At 41.6% G+C, this 22,196-nt stretch overlaps 1 protein-coding gene across 1 annotated transcript in view; it reads right to left on the bottom strand.

The window, feature by feature from the left end:
• Positions 1-7,974: 7,974 nt before the first annotated feature.
• The window catches only part of PRLR (prolactin receptor), a 138,915-nt gene continuing 124,693 nt past the window's right edge, over positions 7,975-22,196 (bottom strand). Inside the window, exons 5-10 of the mRNA XM_068532335.1 lie at positions 21,199-21,368; positions 14,522-14,691; positions 12,971-13,112; positions 11,777-11,876; positions 11,218-11,287; positions 7,975-9,407 (exon numbers count right to left, since the gene is read on the bottom strand). Of these exons, the coding sequence (XP_068388436.1) occupies positions 8,385-9,407; positions 11,218-11,287; positions 11,777-11,876; positions 12,971-13,112; positions 14,522-14,691; positions 21,199-21,368 (1,675 nt within the window). The 3' untranslated portion in view covers positions 7,975-8,384. The remainder of the gene's footprint in view (positions 9,408-11,217; positions 11,288-11,776; positions 11,877-12,970; positions 13,113-14,521; positions 14,692-21,198; positions 21,369-22,196) is intronic.

Below are 22,196 nucleotides of genomic sequence, written 5' to 3' on the forward strand. Positions count from 1 at the left end.
TCTCAGAAGTAAATCTGCAAGAATCTGCTTCCCTGGCCAGTAAGGTCCTATTGGAGGCTTTTCAATAACCCCATTTCCTATAGTCCTGCCCTATCTCCCAGCCCCAAGATTTCAAGGTTTCTGTTGAATAGATATTATATCTCCCAGTCCCTCAAAATAGTGGGGGATTTAGAATGTGTAAAAGTTGGTTAGTAAGTTGTAGAGTTTAGTGGGGTTAAGGTTTCAGATATGGTTCTGGCAAGATGTGGCAACATATAATTTCTGTTTTCTTTTAGGAAAGCACATGCGATAATTTTGGAAAATTAGCTACACATTACTTTTCCAACTCGTCATTAATTATATGAACGCCGTGTCTGGTGACTAACACTACAATTTTTTCCAGCTTAAAAGTAAAAGTGTGTCCAGTAATTAAAGGCAGATGGCACCAAGGTAAGCATGGGGGAGTCAGTGTTTCTTTGACAGAAGCCAAGTTTTAGGGAGTGATACTCACTAAATGAGAAATTTCTAATTCCCTGGTAAGACATGGCATTAGGGGATTTAGGAGGCAAAGAAGAATTTGTAAAGCAAACCCCACACCATCCCACAATTCTGTAACACAAGCATGAACAGTAGGTAAAGATTTCTAGATCTAGATCCATTAAAAGTACAAAGTTATCATTTTACACTTAATCCAATGAATTTGGTCAGAAAAGATGTTGTTAGTAATATGGATGAATCATACTGTTCAAAAGCATTCCATTTTTTAATGGCTTGGTTTCACCTTTATTTTATAATACTTAAATGAGCTTCTCTGATCTGATCCCCATGTGCTTGGTTCCATCTCACGTTATTTTTAGCAGCTTCTTGTGTGAGGGATGGGGTGAAGGAGGGAGATTACATTTTGCAATCATGTGGAAGGGTGAAGAGAAAGGAGGAAAATTGTTTTGGTCCAATTCACATAAACAGTTTCTGGATTATAGATCCTTAGCAGCAAAAATCCATCAAGAAAATTGTTTCAGCCATGAACGTGTTATTTTGCTATTTACATATCAAATAAAAATAAACAGAGGAAGGGGAGGCAAGGGGAATAAGCATGTATTGAGCCAGGCACTGAGCTGGGTGTTTTCAACAGCATGAATAGAAATATAATGGTCACATGTTACTGGGATGATTTTGTCTGGCAAGCGTTGTTTTTGGCGTGCAGTAAAAATGAAGTTGCTCTGGTAATAGCGATTAGCAGAATCTCCCACACTGCTGACAAGGATTTAACTGTCCGTGTTGCGCCCTCAGAATGGAAGGAGACAAATGAATAAATCCATGGGAAAGAGAAAGCACAATGCGCAATAACCAAAGATTTACAGAATTAAAGATGCAAGATGAATCAGATGACTATAGTCTTCTATAATTCTTTAAGGCTAAAAAAAATAGGCATTACCATAAGTTCATGTAGAAATGAGTTTTCAAAATCAAAACAAGATTATTTCTGATATATGGCTGATTTTCCCCATACCATAATATCTTTGATGGTTAAAATCAAATAAGGAAAAGATTTATTTCTAGGGGCTTCAGGGAAGTCAAATTGTGAGAAATATCGCTATCGTGGCTTTGGGTAGCCACCTTGAGGTGACTTACGGTTAGGAAAAAATCTGCGTCTATAGTTTTGTTGGTTTTTACCTGGTGACTTACTATGTATTCTTTCTGGCTCTTATTCGTCAGCCAGTTTTTATAAAATGGAAAAATGGTTATTGAGAAAACCTAGCATAAACCTACTGACTGGTGAATTAGAAGGTGTATTGTCATGTAAAAACAAAACAAAACCCCAGTAACATATTGTAAAAATCACTTCTAATTTCCTATGTAATGTTTAAGAATTTTGCTTGGCATTTTCTGGGAAGAGAGAAAAAGCAGAGGTAGTGGTAACTTTGAAAATATGGAACCTTTTGCTATTCCATAGCCTTCACTTCAATATGGCTTTACAGAAGACAGATCACCTAACAGTCCGGTTCTATAGGTTGCTTCGGTTTCCGCGTGAGACACATAAATTGTCTGAAATGACTGATGAAGCAGAAAAACAAGCCTCATGATGCAAATAACATTCAAGAAGTATAAGAGGTCACATGAAGCAAAGCTGGGGGGGTTGACTTTTAAACAGTTGTTGGATTGTACTTTAAACACTTACCCCAGAGCAGCTGTACAAGGGCAACTTATACTACTTCTAGACAAGATTAAGAAAAAAGTTAGTACATTCATGGTTTCATCAGAAAGATATGATTACATATTTTTTTCAGTTTTGTTTTCCAGACATAGAAACAATCATACTGAAATACATATAGATAGATTCTAAGTCATTAAATAATTATTTTCCTTTGTATTACATGGTGAGTTTCACAACAGGAGGATCATATATCTCAATGTGTCATACAGTTTTTGAACCACATAAAGTAATATAAAATCATATAACAGCTACTTTAAAGTCAGGAATATCACATGGCAAATACACAGCTATAGCACTGAAAATAGTCGAAGTGGGAGATGTGACATCTTTCATTTCTAAATGATAAGCAGTTTGAAGGAAGGACACTAGAACAAGAAGGGAGGTAGTTACTTTTAAAACTTCCAAATCATTTTATCAGGAATTTTATAAAACAAATTGCTGTCCAGGAAAATCTTTGCCATATAGTTTTTCAATTTCAGATAACACAACAACAAGATATTTTCCCCCCTCAGGATTTGTGAAATTTGCATGGAAAAAACTCAGACTGGATTTTGAAGTGTATCCAGGTGAAGCATAATTTGACCATAACTATTAAACTATCATTTTTGATATTGCTACTTAAGTAGCTAAAGTTTTTAGAGTTAATTGTTTTTTCTTTTTAATCAGCAGCAGGTAAAAGGTTAACTAATAGACTGTGATTATCTAAGGGTCTCTCTCTTCACTGACAACAACCATGTAAACAGTACACGTTTTTCCCCTTTACACATCCCAGTGCTTCCTGACATGAAATCAGAGCATAAATCAAAGGAATCAATGTGGACAAAACAGTCGTGGGCATATGGTGTTGTGAGTTACGTACATCTCTTAGCCATAAACTCAGAACACTGAATAGATGATAGAGTGACTATGTCCAATAAAATTTGGGTTTAGCAGGCTACTCTCGGCATTTTGTGGAATCCTAAGATGCCCAAACATTTGGAAACACCCTATCTTTCTATCTCTTTCCTTTTATTGAAAGAGAGATACCATGTAATGATCTCAGACCAAAAATCACCTTCTTGAAAGACACAAATCTAGGGAGAGAACTCCTGTTTGATTTGCAGATGACATGTATACTGATCATGAAATAAGTCCAGGCCATGACTATAAGTAGAACTTCTGGTTAGGTCATAAGCTCTCAAGCAATCATTTTGTGTTTTTAAGTTTCTGCTTAAGACCTCCACGGTCGAGTCGTCAATGTAGCTGGATTTATTAATGGCCTTTGAATGAATGAATGAATGAATTGGGCTAGAATCTCTAAGCCTGAGGACCTTTAAGTGGGGTAACTTGTGACCCTCAACCTGGGTCTTGATATCTGTGTGGCTGATTTAACATTTGACTCAGTCCTTTGACTCAGGCCAAAGTCATCGTTTATGCATAATTTAGTTTCTTGCAAATCCTATGGTTGCTACTGCACATAATGAACTCTCAGGAAAAATAAAGGCCCTGGAGTGAGAGCATTAGAAGCCTACAAGATGGACAGCTAAGGAGAAGAGAAGAAGCAAGGATGCTGAATGAAATCCATCTGACTTGGAGGAATGGATCTGTTTTTCTCTGCAGCAGTGTCACAGCCACATGGTCCACTGCTCCAGGTTAAGGCCACACCAGCAATATTTCCCTGCACTGTCCCTGGGCCTTCTACGGAAACCCTGGACTTTACTTAGATCATGAGCATCAAAGACAGTTAGAGCCGGAAGGGGTCTTAGAAACATTTTAGGCCAATCCACTCGTTTAACAGGTGAGGGAACTAGTGGCTAGAGTTTAAAGGACTTGCCTAAGATCACACAGCCTGTTTAGTGGCAGCAGGATGACCTCGACCTGGAAATTGAGTGCTCAGCCCACTACCCTAGCAACAACACAATTATGCTTGGGCTGAAAAAGAAATTGGTTCACTGAAGTACACACGAGGCTTTCATCAATGACAAATCTACGTTAGCAACCCTGCGGATGGTAATCCAGAGGCCTTTACATCTTTCTGCATGTGTGCAAATTTCCACGGTGCATGCATTGCCCTTCTCAGGCCCTGGCATGCAAGTCCAAGCCATTCAGAAGTACATTAATATGTTTTCAAATTGAGGGTCTCAAGTAACAGGGCGGCAGGCTTATTCCAAAATCCTAGCCAGAGTCAATTTCTTGTCAGACAAAGTAAGTTACACTATTCACATCAGCTCTGTGGCAATTCAATGAAACAATAAATTAAAATCCACTCAATAGTTGCTGATTGGACCTTGGACCGTTTAGTCATTCCCTTTCTGGCTTTTTCATTCATTTATCTAAAATGTAAGATTTACTTTCTAATCGATACACTTTTCTTGCGAAAAGGAAACTTCAAAAAAATAAAAAAGTAAAGAAAGGCACTTTGTAAGATGTGTACAAATCTGTTTCTTTCATGTCTACTCTAAGGAGATAGCGAAATTACTACAGGCAGAGTCAAGTCTTTCTGCCAGTGATGGGCAGCGGCAGGCAGCCTGGAGAAAGAGGCAGATTTGGGGACGGACCCTCCTTAGTCAAGCTGCACCCTGGGGCTCAGGTGCCTCTGGTTGTTCATCCGATTCTCCTGTTCAGTTGGGTCACTACAGGACAGCCAAACTCCTTCATCTCGTACAGATGGTAAGGGATTGACCAGCTTTGCACCAAACCAGTGAAAGCAAGTATTTAGTACATAACTGCCTACCAGGATTGGCCTTAGGCACTTAGGAGATGGAGAGTCTGTTAAATGTCAGTGACATGGCTGATTATAACTTGTGCTCATTTGAGGTGCCTTGTACGCATTTGCTAAAACTGACCCGAGAAGATTTTGCAGTTTGAGTTATAAGCGTCCATAAATCATCCATTGGCTATCCCTTTCCCGTGTGCTTTGTAACTTGAATATTTAAGTGTTTGTTTATAAAAATATGACCTTTATAATTAAGAGCTTAAGGCTTTTAAAACCAAACGTGCAATGGTGGTGCATAATCCATGGGAGAAAAAAAAACAAACCAGAATCAGCCACCTGATATAAGAAAAGTGTTTTTCTTTCTAAAAATCAAAGCCTCTTTCAATGTCTTTTTAAAAATATCTCATGCCTCTTCTCTCTACACACATATTTGCACATAATCTTAGACTATGATTCTATACCTACATGATTTATAAAATGCATGTGCAATATGTTAAGATCAGTTGGACTTGATGATTTGCAAGTGAAATAAAATGAGCACATCGCTGAAGAGGACTTGTATTTCTATGATAAAGGGCAACTATTTGTTAGCTTAATTATGATACAAGGCATTGGTTAATTATCTTTGCTGGACACAATTCAGTGAATCATGGAATCAAGGAGTCGGAGTTTAAAAGGACATTAGAGATTATCCGGCCTAACATTTCCTTCAGAGGAAACTGAGGCCCAGAGAAGGGAGTTGATCTGTCTAAGGTAACATAATTAGCATTAGAAGCTGGGTCTCTTGACCCCCAATCTGCATACTTTCATTCGACTAGGGAATTCCTTCACAGAAAATAGGCTAGACCATGAAAAAAACACAGTTTATTAAAGAGTGCTAACTGACCGTAGAATTATAGCCTTGGCTTTAGTTAACAAGTGGTAGTAATTTACTTGGTGTTTTTTTAAGGATTTAGTTTGTCTTCAGCCATGACATTTTTTTCCATATATGCCAAATTATATATCAAAAGCAGACTATTTTTGAATTTCATACTATCAGAGTGATTGATATACATCTTGGAGGAGATTGGACTGTTTTGGGGAAAGGTTTAGTCTGTATCAGCTTTGAAGGGCAAAGTCTTTCGTCAATGCTTCTCAAGGTGGAATATATTCCCTGGCCCTCTTAGAAGTTGTGTGTACTTTTGCAGGTCATTCTCTACCATTATGTGAATCCTAAACCACTAATGTGTTTTAAAAAATGATGCCTTTTTCTTACAGTACTGTTCAGTGCAAGTCAAATAGACTCGACCTGTACTTTCCAGGAGAGGATTGCTCCCTGCACTAAAATAAGCTTCAGTGGAAATGATCATCTAGGGCAATGCTTCTCAAACTTCACTGCGCACATGAATCATCTGGGGATCTTAGCAAAATGCAGATTCTGATTCTGTGGGTTTGAGGCCGGGGTGGGGTGGAGATTCTGCATTTCCAAGCAGCGCCCAGGGGATGCTGATGTAGCTGGTCAGACCATATTTTGAGTAGCCAGGATCTAGGGGATTGAATAAACTTGGACAACTTTCCCAAATAGCCCCCTCACTCTTAACATGTTGTTTGCATATTGGGAGAATAGAGCCTCAGATTTATTACTTTTGCATTTCTGGAAGCTCCGGCAATGTGTTCACTTTCACACATCAGGCCACTTCTGAGTCCAGTTCCTATCAACATGGACTTATAGGGCTGGAATATTTAGCTCACAGAGGGAGCTCAAATTCTCTATGTTCCAGCTAGTGAGTGGACACAGAAATGGATTTGCTGTCAGGTGAAATGGACATAGAGGCAGGCACTTCAATGAGTCATGGATGTGCTCTTTAAAATGGAGATCCAGGCTTCTGACTGCCCTTGGAGAGCCTGCCTTTGGAACTGACTTGGGGCTTCCAACTACCATACCCTGGCCTTTGTAGTGGTTCCCACGAATCCACAGATGCCTGGTTTCTTGGAACTTTTCTTTGGATACTTCTGACGTGAGTGCTCTCCCTGCCTCTGCCAACATTTTGCAAGTGGATCTGCTGGATCTACTCCTGAGAGACATGAACTCCTGGCTTTACTTAAAATGTCCTTCCTGCCCAAGATCGTTCAGAAAAGCAGAACAAGAACCCTCTCTCTAGGACAGTGCGTTAGATTTACCACTCTCCTTTTTCACTGTAGCTCTATGAATATTCACCCAGAGAAGAGCAGAAGCCCCGGAGTAGCCCTAAATTACAAGAGAAGTAATTTCTGGTCTGTGGAGAGCCCTAAAACTCTAGCTCTGTGATTGTTGTTTAAAGTATCCTGGAGATAAAAGGAATCAGCTAAACTATACTACACTGTGTTGGAAACTGAATATTGTCATCCGCTTCATATTCCTCAGTGGGCTTTGGGTTGGTGTGGCATTTTATTCCACAAACAGGGACTGCATATATCACTCTGTACTGTAAATACTACTTATAACCACATAGCAGAAAATACTGTACCCACTGAATAGGTAAACAGCTGTCCTGGGAAGGTAGAAAACAGTGTTTTACTTATCTAAGTGATAGAAAAATAGTCTTCAAAAATACATTGTTAAACTTACGGGTTTATATTAAAGTAGAATTTGTATGTACAGTAAGGCAGTACTTCCATTAGCGATTATCTTTTAAATTAAAGTTAGTCTTTTGGGATTTTCTTTCACTAACAGAAGACTAGGGTGTGTAATAAATTATCTATCATGCTGAAATGAAGCAGGAAAACATTTTAGAAGGATTCACCACATGAAACTCATTTGCCTCTTATGTAAGAAAAGGATTCACTTTCTAAAACTCTATTCTTCAGAAACTTCAGAATGAAATACAATTTAGGGGGGGAAAAATCCATGCTTAATAAATTCAAACTATTTTAAGAAAAAATCGGAGGCATCCTTTTTATTTGCATATTGGCAATGCGTCATTAAGGTAATAGGAACGGATGTAAACAATTTGCCAGGTGTTCTAGAATGCACTCTTTTTTTTAAGTGTGTTTAATTTGGTTAATCCTAATAAAATGAAAGAGGAGTGCAAAGGTTAAGCAACTGGTCTTCAAAAGTGCTTTTCATGGCATTTTTCTCATATCTACCATCTTCCTGTGGTAAACAGTTTTGACTAGTTCATATCCTTCTGTCACATACCAGGCCATGAAAGCCTGTTCCAGGGGATATACCTATTGGCACTGTCCCTCAAGAATACTAAGCAATGTGCTTGTATTTCATTGAACACATAATTTTATAACTGATAGCAAAACGTAAATCTACAAATCACACGAAACTAAACGATTTGCTCTGGAATCAGCTGTTGGAGAAAGAGGCAACTGGTTGAAAATGGATCATGAAGAGGAGTGACCTGGGAGTTTGGTAGTGCCATTCCAACCCCGTTCTCGAGCCTTCTCTGGTAGAGTGCATTTCATGTACTCTGTAGTGTTACCTGAAGGAAAATCACATTTTAACCCATCCTTCCATGAATCAAGCTCTCACTGAAAGGAGTGCATAAAGCCTGTGGGATGCAGGTAATCCAACCCACCGAGCTGGAGTCTGCAGTTGCTCGGGGCCGCGGGGAAGGAGGCCAGGTCTACCTCGGCTGGATTCTGTGGCAGGGATGGCGGGGCCTCCTTGGCTGGTTCTTCAAGCGGAGCCAGGTCTTGCGCTCGCCGATCCTGCACCAACACCAGGATGTTGTTATCCATCACCCGGGACACCTTCGAGTACTCCTTGCTGGTTTCAGGGGTGCTGGTCTTCTCCGCCCAGCCGCTGTTCTCGTTTGGTTTCGGGAGCAGTGCCAGTGCTCCATCTTTGCTGACTTTGTGGATCTCCACGTACTCCAGGGGTCTAGCAGAGATCGAGGGGGTCTTGTCCTGGGGCGGCAGCCGTGCCGCATCTTGGTCAGTCTTGGAACGGAAGCTTTCTGACTCCCTCTGTTCAGCTGCCTTTCCTTCCCCGCCAGTCTCAATGGTTTGCGAGGGTTTTAAAGCATGTGTGTCTGTTTCGTCCAACAAAGCGGATGCAGCACCTGCCGTGCCCAGGCCCAGCTTACACACATCAGCAACGCTGTGGTAAGATGATCTGGGGTAGGGCAGGCTGGGGGGCTGCAGCAAAGGCCACGTTGAAGATTGGGATCCGCTGGCATGAAAAGAGGGGATTTTGCCTTCCACGCTTGTGCTCTGAGGGTCTTGGGGCTGGGTTACGTTTGTTTCAGGTTTCTCTGCCTTCTCAAGGCCCTCAGGAGTGTGGAACTTGGAGGGATTGGCCCGAGGTTCATCACACTTTTCAGACAAAAGGGAAGGGCTGTCACAGCTGCCCCGGCCAGAGTCGCTGTCGGGATCCAAGTGTGTGGGCCTCACGCCTTGCCCCGGCTGTTCTTTGGAGTGAGCCGGCATCAGCTGCTGGCCTTCACTGTCATCCACCTCTAAGAACTCCACCAGTAAGTCCTCGCAGTCGGAAGTGGGAGGGAAGTCTTGGCAGCCCAGGGCGCTCAGAAGTTCTTCGGACTTGCCCTTCTATTGAAACACAGACACAAGGCAAGAAGGCTGTGAGGTTCGTAACATTCCGAATCGACATCGCAGCCAAGTCTGTGTTCCTGACTGTGGGACGGTGGGATGTGGTCACGGCCTAGCAGAATTTCCCAAACGTCACACATTTGTGTCCCAGGCCATCTAGAATCACCTCCTGGACTATTACTCACCTAATATTTTTCTTTAAGTCAATTCACGATTTTAACTTAGTCTTTCTCTAAGCAATAAGGATCACGAGTTGAATGGGCAAGTAGTATCTGTGCATATAATAAAAATATAACTATTAAATAAGAAAAGCTTGGGAAACATCTAAACCCATAGAGCTCATGCGTGCACTTGGTACTGGGACTCACTAGTTCTGAAATCTGGTTGCTGGCCTCCTACCTGGCTCCCTCACCCCACGTTCTAGAGTCTGGTAGTGGGAAGTTGATTCTCATCGTTTCCTTCTTCTCTCCCTTCTCCTCTTCCTTGCTTCTCCCTCCCTGTCCCTCCCTTCACCTCCCAACCCACTCCTTCATTTCCTTCGGCTCCATTTCCCCTCCCTCCACTCCTCCCCCGCTTCCTGCCAGCCCATATTCCCTCCATCTCCTTCGGTTCCTCTCCCTCCTCCTTCTCCTCTCTATCCTCCTCTCCCCCCACTTCTCCTCTGGCCTCCTCTTCTTATTTTCCACGCTTCTCCAGATGCTCTGACTTAGGTCAGGGCCTGGTGCCTAAATCTTGGCTCTATTACTTATTAAAGGGTCTATGACTTTGGATAAGCTGTTCTGTGATCCTCAGTTTCTCCATTTGTAAAATGGGAATAATAGTACCCATCTGGGAAAGTTCTTTTGAGAATTAAGGGTAATGGCATTAAAAATCCAAGAACTTTTTTTTTCTGACACAAAAAGCAGTTTTTAAAAGTCATTAAGTCCCTGTGGCTACAAGGTCAAATTGCGAGCTAAACAATAATACATTTAGTTAGCTGAGATGTTCATGCTGGGTCTATAAAGGTCAGTGCCAGAGACTGGAGAGCAGAATAAGAGCCCAAGTTCCTGCTCTGATATCTGCAATCAAAATGAATGCCATCAAGCCAAAGTCCCCAGGACTCACTCTTCATATTCTTGTGCTTTTGGCCTCACAGTGGCTGGGGTCAAGTGACAATGTGTAGGTGACTGCTTTTATATACATCAGTGTTAAGCAGAAGGTCAAATTGAAACTATATATTTCAACCTGCAGAGAAATTTAAAATGTTCTAACACCTCTTTTCATTTGAAACACTTAAATTTAATTCCCACTTGAATCGGTCTAAATGGGCCCTGGCAAACACCAGTTCCACTGTACTGAGCCAGTCTTAACTGAGCTCTCAAACTGAGCAAAAATTGCAATAGGATATTCTGTTACTATGGCCTTCTGTAAGGAACATTCAAGTGAGAGCTTACACCAAAGTATGACGGAGGGGCTGGTGGTAGGTTCCTCGTTTGTATTCATCAAAATATAAACCCTTTTTCTCAATTGATTATTTGTACAAAATGTTTTTGATGGGGCTTATGAAAAGACCTGATAAACCTAGCAAGCATTCCTATGTGTTTTGAGGTTTTCTTGGCTTTCTTTCATTGCCCTCTGACACTTAGTATCTGATGGTAAGTACCCTCATGCCTCCCACATCTTTCTGTAAACACACCTGCTGAAGAGGAGGGACAGCTGGTCCAGGATGGCCGAGCTGACCAGGCTGCACTGATGGGAACTGTGTGCTCGTGTGTAAAGATAATGAGTTTAGAGAAGCTGGTCACAATACATTCTTACCTCTGGCACTTACCTCCAGCAGATGAGTATCAAATCCTTTTATTTTTGGCCCAGGAACCGGAGGGAGGATGCATGTCACCATGCTATAAAAAGATTTGTGAGATAAGATAAATGCACATGTTTTCACTTTGTAATTTTTGAAAGATTAGCATTATCTCCGAATAGCTGCTACATGGACTACGGTAGGTAGAAGTTAGAGCTCCGAGGCTACGTGAAACTAACGATCAGTGGTGAAGACAATGAATAATTCTAGAGGTCAACATCAAAATGAATGCTGGCTAATTAACTCTGGCTGATTCTGAAACGACTAGGGGATTATTTGCTGTTCTTGCCAGATTTTTACTGTTTCACAACTGTGAGCCTCCATTTGATGGAAAGAGCATCAACTTCAAATGTGTCTATTCTGCTTTTGTTAGCACTGATAAAAGTTTTTCATGGCGAACACACTGCAACTAATGGCTAAAATGAGGTGCTTGAATTATCTGTAGGTTTCCATCATTTTTGTATTGTCTTTTTTGGCCATTATCCCTGACAACCATGATTGGGAGGAGGGTTGATAGACAGTGAAGTACCTGTAGCCCTTCAAAGCCACTGCCCAGACCATAATCAAACAGATGACAGCAGAAAGAACGGCCACAAAGATCCACACGGTTGCATCTTTCATTGAGAAGTCTAAAAAGCAAACAGCCAGAAAGCTTTGATCACGTACAGCATCATTAAAAACAAACAAACCAACGAAACAAATCAATGATTTGATACTTTTATAGGAAGTCCAAGGGTACATGGTCAGTTGCAGTAATAATAATTAAGAAAGCTAACATTTATTAAGTTCTTAGTAAAAACCACATGGTGTTAAGCTCTTTACATACATTGCCTGTATGTAAAGATGAGGAACTGAGACTCTAAGAGTGGTTTACCCAGAGGCATGTAGCTATAAAGTTGCAGTCTGGGATTTGAACCCAGGCCTTCTGCCTCTAGACCCTGTGCTTTTATTTCGTAAGAGCCAGGGCTGGACTGGATGCACACTCTTATGGCCTGTAATTCGGTGCTCTTTCCAGTATGCCAATGCGAGCCCTGATACTTTGGCCAGGCAAGATGTCACAAGAGCTAGGCTTCGCCATGCAGTTCTGGGCAAGACTTCTAACTCCACTGACCTTTGGTTTCCTCCCTTTCAGTTCCTAACGGCAATTCTGTTCTCTCTGAATATTTGACATGGTTGGGAGGAACAAACAAGGTAAAGACTTTGTAAACTGTAAAGTACTTGAGAAATGCAAATGATTCATTCCCTGTAGAATGCCAGCCACCATGTTTAATGGCACTTAAAGAATTGGGTGCCTTTTATATACTGCTCCTTGACTAAGAGACCGACATGTAATTGTCTTCAAGGACTGAAAATCAATTCATGCTTTTCAGATGGGATAGCGCCTTACAAATTTTGGGAGAACTAGATGATGACCTTGAATGATAGGAATGGGGCAGATAGGGAGGGCAGAATGACTGACCATCAAGCCCTCTGAGACATTTCAAGCCCATGACTGCAGACTTATCCTAGAAACTGGTCCTCACTGACAGTGACCCAGGGAGCAATGCTATACTTCCAAATGTCTTTGTGTTGAGTGGAGAGATGATAAACTCACCTCTACTCATTCTTCTGGCTAAGACTCAAAATAGTTTCTCTGTTAGTAGTTACTACATACAAATTTACTAAACTCATTCTATTTTAAAAATATTTAGGAGTATAAGCAAAAGGGAGCCAAGACACTCACCATTAGGTATCTGGATGGAGCTCTCTGGGCTCCACTCACTCCAGAATCCATGGTCTGGCTTGCAGTGAACCTGGACAAGGTATTTCTGTCCTGGATATAAGCTGAGAATCTTAAACTGAGTCTGCTGCCCAGCGAAATGAGTCTAAGGGAGGCCAAGGAAAACAGAAGTCACTCTGACTTGTGTTGTGAAGAAAGAGACTTTTTCTTTAGGCAATAAACTATTGGAGGAGTGAGGCCAAGTGATCACACTTAGTAAATACCCTGTTCACACCATTCCACCCTCTCAGCCCATCCCTTCCTCCTGTTAAATACTGCTCACACAAAAATCAATAGGCTTTCTATCTCTCCGTTTGGAACTCTACTTCAGAAAGACAAATGTTCTGCTCCCTACACCTTGCTTTCTAAATTCTACATTATGGAAGGTGACTAGTTAATAACATTGGAAAATTGTTCTTTTCTAAACTCTAATAAAATAATTGATTCAAGGATCATTCACTTATGCAAAGCCACTAGGTGGAAGAGAACTGGGAATTCATGAACACTGAAGCAATTGTGCACAAATTAAACATGAGTTTACAATCAAGGGATCAAGATGTGATCTCCCCGATCCAGAGGGCACTTTTAACATCATTTATGGTAGGTTGAGCAGATGATCTTTGTTTCCTGATATGATGGAATATGAAGCATATATATCACCTCTGAAGTTTTCTTGCCAAAAATTGTTCACCTAGAATCTAATCAAGTCTTTAGACCTAATGTCTGGTTACAGGAAATATGGGGACAGAGAAACTGGCTAAATGACCTCACAAAGAACTAATCAGACAAATGCAGAAGGTGGGGCATTCTATGTGACAAGTGGCCCAGTCTCCTGAGCACGTTGAGAGTGAAGGGATATATCAGCCAGCCACAGTGAGTGATCCTGGAGTGGATTCTGGTTTGAACAAACCAGCTGTTAAAAATATTTTTTGAAGCAATTGGGGGAATTAAAATATGGACTGGCCATTAAATGATATTAAGGGATTCAAAAAGATGATATTAAGGAATTTCAATTAATTTTCTACATGCGATCCTATTATTTTGGCTATATTTAGAAATATTCCCTTTTTAAAAGAGACATATACTAAACTATTTAAGAGTAGATTATCATAATGCCTATAATTTATTGTACTATTTGTTTACAATGAAGTATTTTAAAGTGAATAAAAATGCCATTAGCCATGGACTGGTTACACTGACATTTTTTCCTCCCACTTAGTGCCGTTTAAGTACTCTCACAGATGTTAGATCTAAGATATCCTGAGGGAGGTGGGTTGAAAACCCGGCAGAAGTGGTTGTTCAGTTGCAAGGAGCTAGTCCTGGGAGAGCTGTAAAGATGAGCCCCCATCCATCCCAGTGGAGGGGAGAAGGCCCTTCCACACATGGGTGGGTAACGTCTGCATCAGGAAGGCAACATGGTGGCCCAATAATTAGGGGGCATGACCTATTCTCAGTTGGAGTACTTCATCTTTGCCAAAGGACAGGGTTCCCTCCAAAAGCTTCCGGTTGACTCACCTCCCACTCAGCTGCTTTCTCAGGTTTTAATCGAATTTCATACTGGAGTGTGAGCCAACCAGATCTTACATCAACCAGGGTGGGTGGAAGCCACTTTATCCACAGATATGGTTTGCTGTCTTCTGGCTGTTTTAATTCCAAAGTCAGGTTCACAGGAGGGTCTGGTTCAACTGTAGATATGAAAGAAACTCCACATTTAGTCAAATATGGGTATCTGAATCCAGAACTATATGACTTAGAGGTAGATCTCTCTACCTTTTTTCTCTCCATGGTTATGAGACACTTGGTATTTGATGTCAGGTTCCTTTAAGTACAGGTCTGTGAACGCCTCCTTAAGGGTGAGGTGCCTAGGCCATACTCCCCAAAGCAATCTATAGATTTAATGTGACCCCTGTCAAATTACCCATGACATTTTTCACAGAAGTAGAACAAATAATCCTAAAATTTATATGGAACCATAGAAGACCCAGAATTGCCAAAGCAATCCTGAGGAAAAATAACAAAGCAGGAGGCATAACCCTCCCAGACTTCAGACAATACTACAAAGCTACAGGAATCAAAACAGTGTGGTGTTGGCAGAAAAACAGACATATGGATCAATGGAACAGAACAGAGAGCCCAGAAATAAACCCACACACCTATGGTCAATTAATCTTCAACAAGGGAGGCAAGAATATACAGTGGAGAAAAGACAATCTCTTCAGCAAGTGGTGTTGGGAAAGTTGGACAGCCACATGTAAATCAATGAAGTTAGAACACTCCCTCATACCACACACAAAAATAAACTCAAAATGGGTTAGAGACAAATATAAGACATGACACCATAAAACTTTTAGAAGAGAACATAGGCAAAATATCCTCTGACATAAATCATACCAATGTTTTCTTAGGTCTGTCTACCAAGGCAATAGAAATAAAAGCAAAAATAAACAAATGGGACCTAATCAAACTTACAAGCTTTTGCACAGCAAAGGAAACCATATACAAAATGAAAAGACAATGTACAGAATGGGAGAAAATACTTGCAAATGATGCAACCAACAAGGGCTTAATTTCCAAAATATACAAACAGCTCATACAATTCAATATCAAAAAAAAAAAAAAAACCAATTGAAAAATGGGCAGAAGACCTAAATAGACATTTCTCCAAAGAAGACATACAGATGGCCAACAGGCACATGAAAAAATGCTCAACATCACATCACAAATTATTAGAGAAATGCAAATCAAAACTACAATGAGGTATCACCTCACACCAGTCAGAATGGTCATCATTAAAAAATCTACAAACAACAAATGCTGGAGAGGGTGTGGAGAAAAGGGAACTCTCCTACGCAGTTGGTGGGAATGTAAATTGGTGCAACCACTATGGAAAACTGAATGGAGGTTCCTCAAAAATCTAAAAATAGGGTTGCCATATGGTCCAGCAATCCCACTCCTGGGCATATATCCAGACAAAACTATAATTCAAAAAGATACATGCACCTCTATGTTCATAGCAGCACTAATCACAATAGCCAAGACGTGGAAACAACCTAAGTGTCCATCAACAGATGAATGGATAAAGAAGATGTGAGATACACACACACACACACACACACACACACAATGGAATACTACTCAGACATAAAAAATAATGAAATAATGCCATTTGTAGCAACATGGATGGACCTAGAGATTATCATACTAAGTGAAGTAAGTCAGAAAGAGAAAGATAAATACCATATGATATCACTTGTATGTGGAATCTAAAATATGGTACAAATGAACTTATCTACGAAACAGACTCATAGACATAGAGAACAGACTTGTGGTTGCCAAGGAGGAAGGGGGGTGGTGGAGGGATGGAGTGGAAGTTTGGGATTAGGAGATGCAAAATCATATATTGAATGGGTAAACAACAAGGTCCTACTGTATAGCACAGGGAACTATACTCAGTATACTGTGATAAGCCATAATGGAAAAGAATATAAAAAAGTACATATATATATATATATATATATATATATATATATATATGTATAACTGAATCATTTTGCTGTGCAGCAGAAATTAACACAACATTGTAAAGTAACTATACTTGAATAAAATAAATTAAAAAAAAGAGTGAGGGCCCTAGGGCGCTGGCTCGCCTTACCCTCGTCTCAGTCCTGCTGGCCAGTCACATTTTCTCCATTCATTTCTTACCTCCTCAAATCAGTCTCCATTCCAGGTGAGAGAAGAGCGAGTGTAACTCTAGTGGACTTGGCATTATACCCTAGAGTTGCCTAAAAAAACAGCTTTAGAAAATTTGCCACTAATCCTAATGCTTGTATGTTACTAAGTAAATACCTAAGAAACATTGTTTTATATGGACTTACTAAATAAACATCAGTTATTTAATATAAGTTTTAATTTGAACACAAGACTGAGAAATGCTGATCAAAACATCTTTGTACAAAGGTGCAAGTAAAATGTTCAAGATGAATCCCTGAAAGCAAAGTTTCTCAACCTCAGCGTTATGTGTATTTTGGACCAGATAATTCTTTGTGGTAGGGGCCTTCCTGAGCATTGTAGGACGTTAGCAGCATCTCTGGCCTCTCCCCGTTAGAGGCCCTCTCTCCCTGTGTTGCAAACACCAAAAATATTTCCTGCCATTGCCAAGTACCCTATGGGAGGCAAAGAGCACCCAGTTGAGAATCACGTTTCAAGTGTCTTCAGCATAGCTAAATATTTCTCAGTGACAACTACAAAATCTATTTCTGAGAGATTATGTGCCAATATCCTGTACTGCAGGTTATCGCTGGATGAGATTCAAGCTGGTAGACTTTACTGTGGTTGAAACTGCGTTGTAAATGAACTTCTGCGGCCTGTCAACAACACTGTATGCTGCAGGGTTATATGAGAATTCCATGAACACTTCTTTTATTATTTTGAAAAGTATGGCCCAACACATTCTTTCACCAGAGAATTTGTTTTCCAGAGTCAGTATGAATTTGATCCATTCATTAATTTCCCTTTTTAAACATACTACTTTTCTTTAGTGATCCCATTTTTGTTTTTGTGGATAATCTTCATTACAGCAGTTGTACATTTCAGAACTTCTCTTGCTTTCACTGTTTTGACCTTAAATATTAAATATTTTAACACTTGAGGGCAGAATATTTGAGGGCAAGGAAATTTAAGAAAGAAACTATGAAAATGGAATGATTGGGTGTTTAGCATTTTAAAGACTTCATATCTCAAGTAAATTTATATGAATGGAATTTATTTTATTCCTACTTGTCCGTGGGGTTACTTTTTGATTTTCTTAAGCGAAGATCAAATTCTGTTTCCATCCCCATGCTCATTGCAATAATTTGCTGGGGAGAGACAGAATTCAAGTGGGTTCCAGTTGGTGTTGGAAGCCCTTCTAGTTTTTAAGGATCGGTCACTGATAACACACCAGTGGGATGATATACAGCCCAATACTTGAGAGTCCTAGCCTGATTTTCCTTGTTGGTTGGTGTTAGGTAAGTCAGGAAGACCTGGGTGACCTTGAACCTAATTAGCTACTCCTTAGGTTAGCTGAGGCCAAGCCATCTCTTGTCCTAAGATTCCCTTTGTCGTCCCTGCTAAACCATACAGATCACTGCAGTTATGTCTCATTGCCCTGCAGCTCAATGTTGATCACGCAAAGCAAGAAGCAGCTCTCAGGTCGATTTGGCTTCACTTTGCTAATGACTTCTCCAAACATCGTGGTTGTGATCCTGGCCTTCAGCCTTCTGTTCAAGCAGCGCTATTTGCTCCCCAAATTCTTTATTTTGAAAAGAATAGCTCCAGTTGCTAAGAAACATATGTATATTGAGAATTGAATTTGGGGCAAAGCAGTTTGGAGCAATTCCTGTGGGTGGAGAAGCAGATGAGACTCTTCTAAGAGGTGCTACTCCATGAAGCAGCTCGGTCTTTCAGGGAGAGAAATCTCAGAAGAGAAATCCCAGCTTGCCCGGGGAGAAGGGGACATCGGTTGCAGGGGGAGGGCTGGAGGGAAGGACTGATAAGGGAAGCTAAATAGAACATTCCTGTTGGGTGCAAGGGGATGGGAAGAAGGGCCAAAGGAAGGCATAAGGATTTTACTGTCTTACCGTCATAAATAAAAATCGGCTTACTCAGCCATAAAAAAGAATGAAATAATGCCATTCACCGCGGTATGGATGGGCCCGGGGAGAAGGGGACATCGGTTGCAGGGGGAGGGCTGGAGGGAAGGACTGATAAGGGAAGCTAAATAGAACATTCCTGTTGGGTGCAAGGGGATGGGAAGAAGGGCCAAAGGAAGGCATAAGGATTTTACTGTCTTACCGTCATAAATAAAAATCGGCTTACTCAGCCATAAAAAAGAATGAAATAATGCCATTCACCGCGGTATGGATGGGCCCGGGGAGAAGGGGACATCGGTTGCAGGGGGAGGGCTGGAGGGAAGGACTGATAAGGGAAGCTAAATAGAACATTCCTGTTGGGTGCAAGGGGATGGGAAGAAGGGCCAAAGGAAGGCATAAGGATTTTACTGTCTTACCGTCATAAATAAAAATCGGCTTACTCAGCCATAAAAAAGAATGAAATAATGCCATTCACCGCGGTATGGATGGGCCCGGGGAGAAGGGGACATCGGTTGCAGGGGGAGGGCTGGAGGGAAGGACTGATAAGGGAAGCTAAATAGAACATTCCTGTTGGGTGCAAGGGGATGGGAAGAAGGGCCAAAGGAAGGCATAAGGATTTTACTGTCTTACCGTCATAAATAAAAATCGGCTTACTCAGCCATAAAAAAGAATGAAATAATGCCATTCACCGCGGTATGGATGGGCCCGGGGAGAAGGGGACATCGGTTGCAGGGGGAGGGCTGGAGGGAAGGACTGATAAGGGAAGCTAAATAGAACATTCCTGTTGGGTGCAAGGGGATGGGAAGAAGGGCCAAAGGAAGGCATAAGGATTTTACTGTCTTACCGTCATAAATAAAAATCGGCTTACTCAGCCATAAAAAAGAATGAAATAATGCCATTCACCGCGGTATGGATGGGCCCGGGGAGAAGGGGACATCGGTTGCAGGGGGAGGGCTGGAGGGAAGGACTGATAAGGGAAGCTAAATAGAACATTCCTGTTGGGTGCAAGGGGATGGGAAGAAGGGCCAAAGGAAGGCATAAGGATTTTACTGTCTTACCGTCATAAATAAAAATCGGCTTACTCAGCCATAAAAAAGAATGAAATAATGCCATTCACCGCGGTATGGATGGGCCCGGGGAGAAGGGGACATCGGTTGCAGGGGGAGGGCTGGAGGGAAGGACTGATAAGGGAAGCTAAATAGAACATTCCTGTTGGGTGCAAGGGGATGGGAAGAAGGGCCAAAGGAAGGCATAAGGATTTTACTGTCTTACCGTCATAAATAAAAATCGGCTTACTCAGCCATAAAAAAGAATGAAATAATGCCATTCACCGCGGTATGGATGGGCCCGGGGAGAAGGGGACATCGGTTGCAGGGGGAGGGCTGGAGGGAAGGACTGATAAGGGAAGCTAAATAGAACATTCCTGTTGGGTGCAAGGGGATGGGAAGAAGGGCCAAAGGAAGGCATAAGGATTTTACTGTCTTACCGTCATAAATAAAAATCGGCTTACTCAGCCATAAAAAAGAATGAAATAATGCCATTCACCGCGGTATGGATGGGCCCGGGGAGAAGGGGACATCGGTTGCAGGGGGAGGGCTGGAGGGAAGGACTGATAAGGGAAGCTAAATAGAACATTCCTGTTGGGTGCAAGGGGATGGGAAGAAGGGCCAAAGGAAGGCATAAGGATTTTACTGTCTTACCGTCATAAATAAAAATCGGCTTACTCAGCCATAAAAAAGAATGAAATAATGCCATTCACCGCGGTATGGATGGGCCCGGGGAGAAGGGGACATCGGTTGCAGGGGGAGGGCTGGAGGGAAGGACTGATAAGGGAAGCTAAATAGAACATTCCTGTTGGGTGCAAGGGGATGGGAAGAAGGGCCAAAGGAAGGCATAAGGATTTTACTGTCTTACCGTCATAAATAAAAATCGGCTTACTCAGCCATAAAAAAGAATGAAATAATGCCATTCACCGCGGTATGGATGGACCTAGTGATTATCATACTGAGTGAAGTAAGTCAGACAGAGAAGGACAAGTATTATATGATATCACTTATTATGGAATCTAAAAAAAGGGTACAAATGAACTTATTTACAAAACAGAAATAGAGTCACAGAGGTAGACAACAAACTTATGGTTACCAGGGGGGAAGGAGGGGGAGGGATAGATTGGGAGATTGGGATTGACATATACACACTACTATATATAAAATAGATAACTAATAAGGACCTACTGTATAGCACAGGAAGCTCTACTCAATACTCTGTAATGACCTATATGGGAAAAGAATCTAAAAAAGAGTGGATATATGTAGATGTATAACCGATTCACTTTGCTGTACAGCAGAAACTAACACAGCCTTGTAAATCAACTATACTCCAATAAAAATTAATTAAATCCAAAAAACTGGTTTAAAACACTCAGTTGGCAAGGATGGTGTGAATTTTCTCATCTTTCTTTATGGGAATCTATCCATAAGCCAAGAAGACTCAAACTGAGTTTGACGGTTGGTAGATTCATACTGGAGTGACAAATTCCTCACCAATCACCCTTCCCCTTACCTATGTAAGTCACGTCCACGTAACGTGGATCCGAGGAACTGCTTCCCATCTGGTTCGTGGCATTTACTGTGATGATGTATATCGTCCATATGGAGGTGTGCTTCTTGTTAAAGTAGCAGGAGTTGGGGCCACCGGTTTTGTAGTCCGGACATTCATGGGTGAATGTCTCTCTGCAACGAGTAATATATCAGGAGTCAGTAAGAAAGTGGTGAAAGGAGTTTTTTCTTAATAGATCAATACCACTGGATTTTGGAGAACAGGCATTCCAGATGCCAAAAACCAGAGCTGAAGAAGGGCTCCCCAAGTTCTTCTGCCCTGCCCATGTCAGCTGGGGGGTGACCAAGGGGAGAGTGCTGGAGAAGGGGTGGCAGGGTCACGTCAGAGCCCCAGTGACTCTGTTTCTCACCAACTCTTCCTGTCTACAGGTTGTTGTGGGCTTTGTGATATATGCCCCCTGCCAATAAACACTTGAGTTTTCTGTGGCCAGTGCACCGCTTTCCTCAGGGAACCGCCATTGGGTCATCTCAGGACACTGGGACTTTCCCCTGCACATACACACGGGGTGGCGGGGAATGCACAAGGCAGCTTTTATTGCACATATGTTTTGAATTACATTTCATTAAAAAAAGATGGAAGGGAATACAAACTGCAGTATATTTCCAATTACGCTAAGTCAGCCACAGAGAAAAGTTGACTCTGAAAGGAGGTATTTCAGGCCCACGAGGCCCCTTAGGCTGCTCACAGTTAGACCTGGGGGCCTCCGCGCAAGACTCACCCCGGAGGTGTGCAGGCTTATTCCACTTGGCTTGCCACTTGGAGTTCCTGAGATCTGTTTGCCTGACACCCCTTTGGGTCCCAGAAGGGATGACAGCTTTGTGTACCACTAAGTGCTGTCACTGGGAAGTGAGCCAGCTGTTTCTGCTAGTAAATGTTTTCTTCACTGGGGAAGGATACAGCCGTCCCTGGATTTCCAGGAGGGTCTCACTGTAACTGTGACT

Source organism: Eschrichtius robustus, chromosome 2 (assembly GCF_028021215.1).
Source record: "Eschrichtius robustus isolate mEscRob2 chromosome 2, mEscRob2.pri, whole genome shotgun sequence".
NCBI classification, from domain to species: domain Eukaryota; kingdom Metazoa; phylum Chordata; class Mammalia; order Artiodactyla; family Eschrichtiidae; genus Eschrichtius; species Eschrichtius robustus.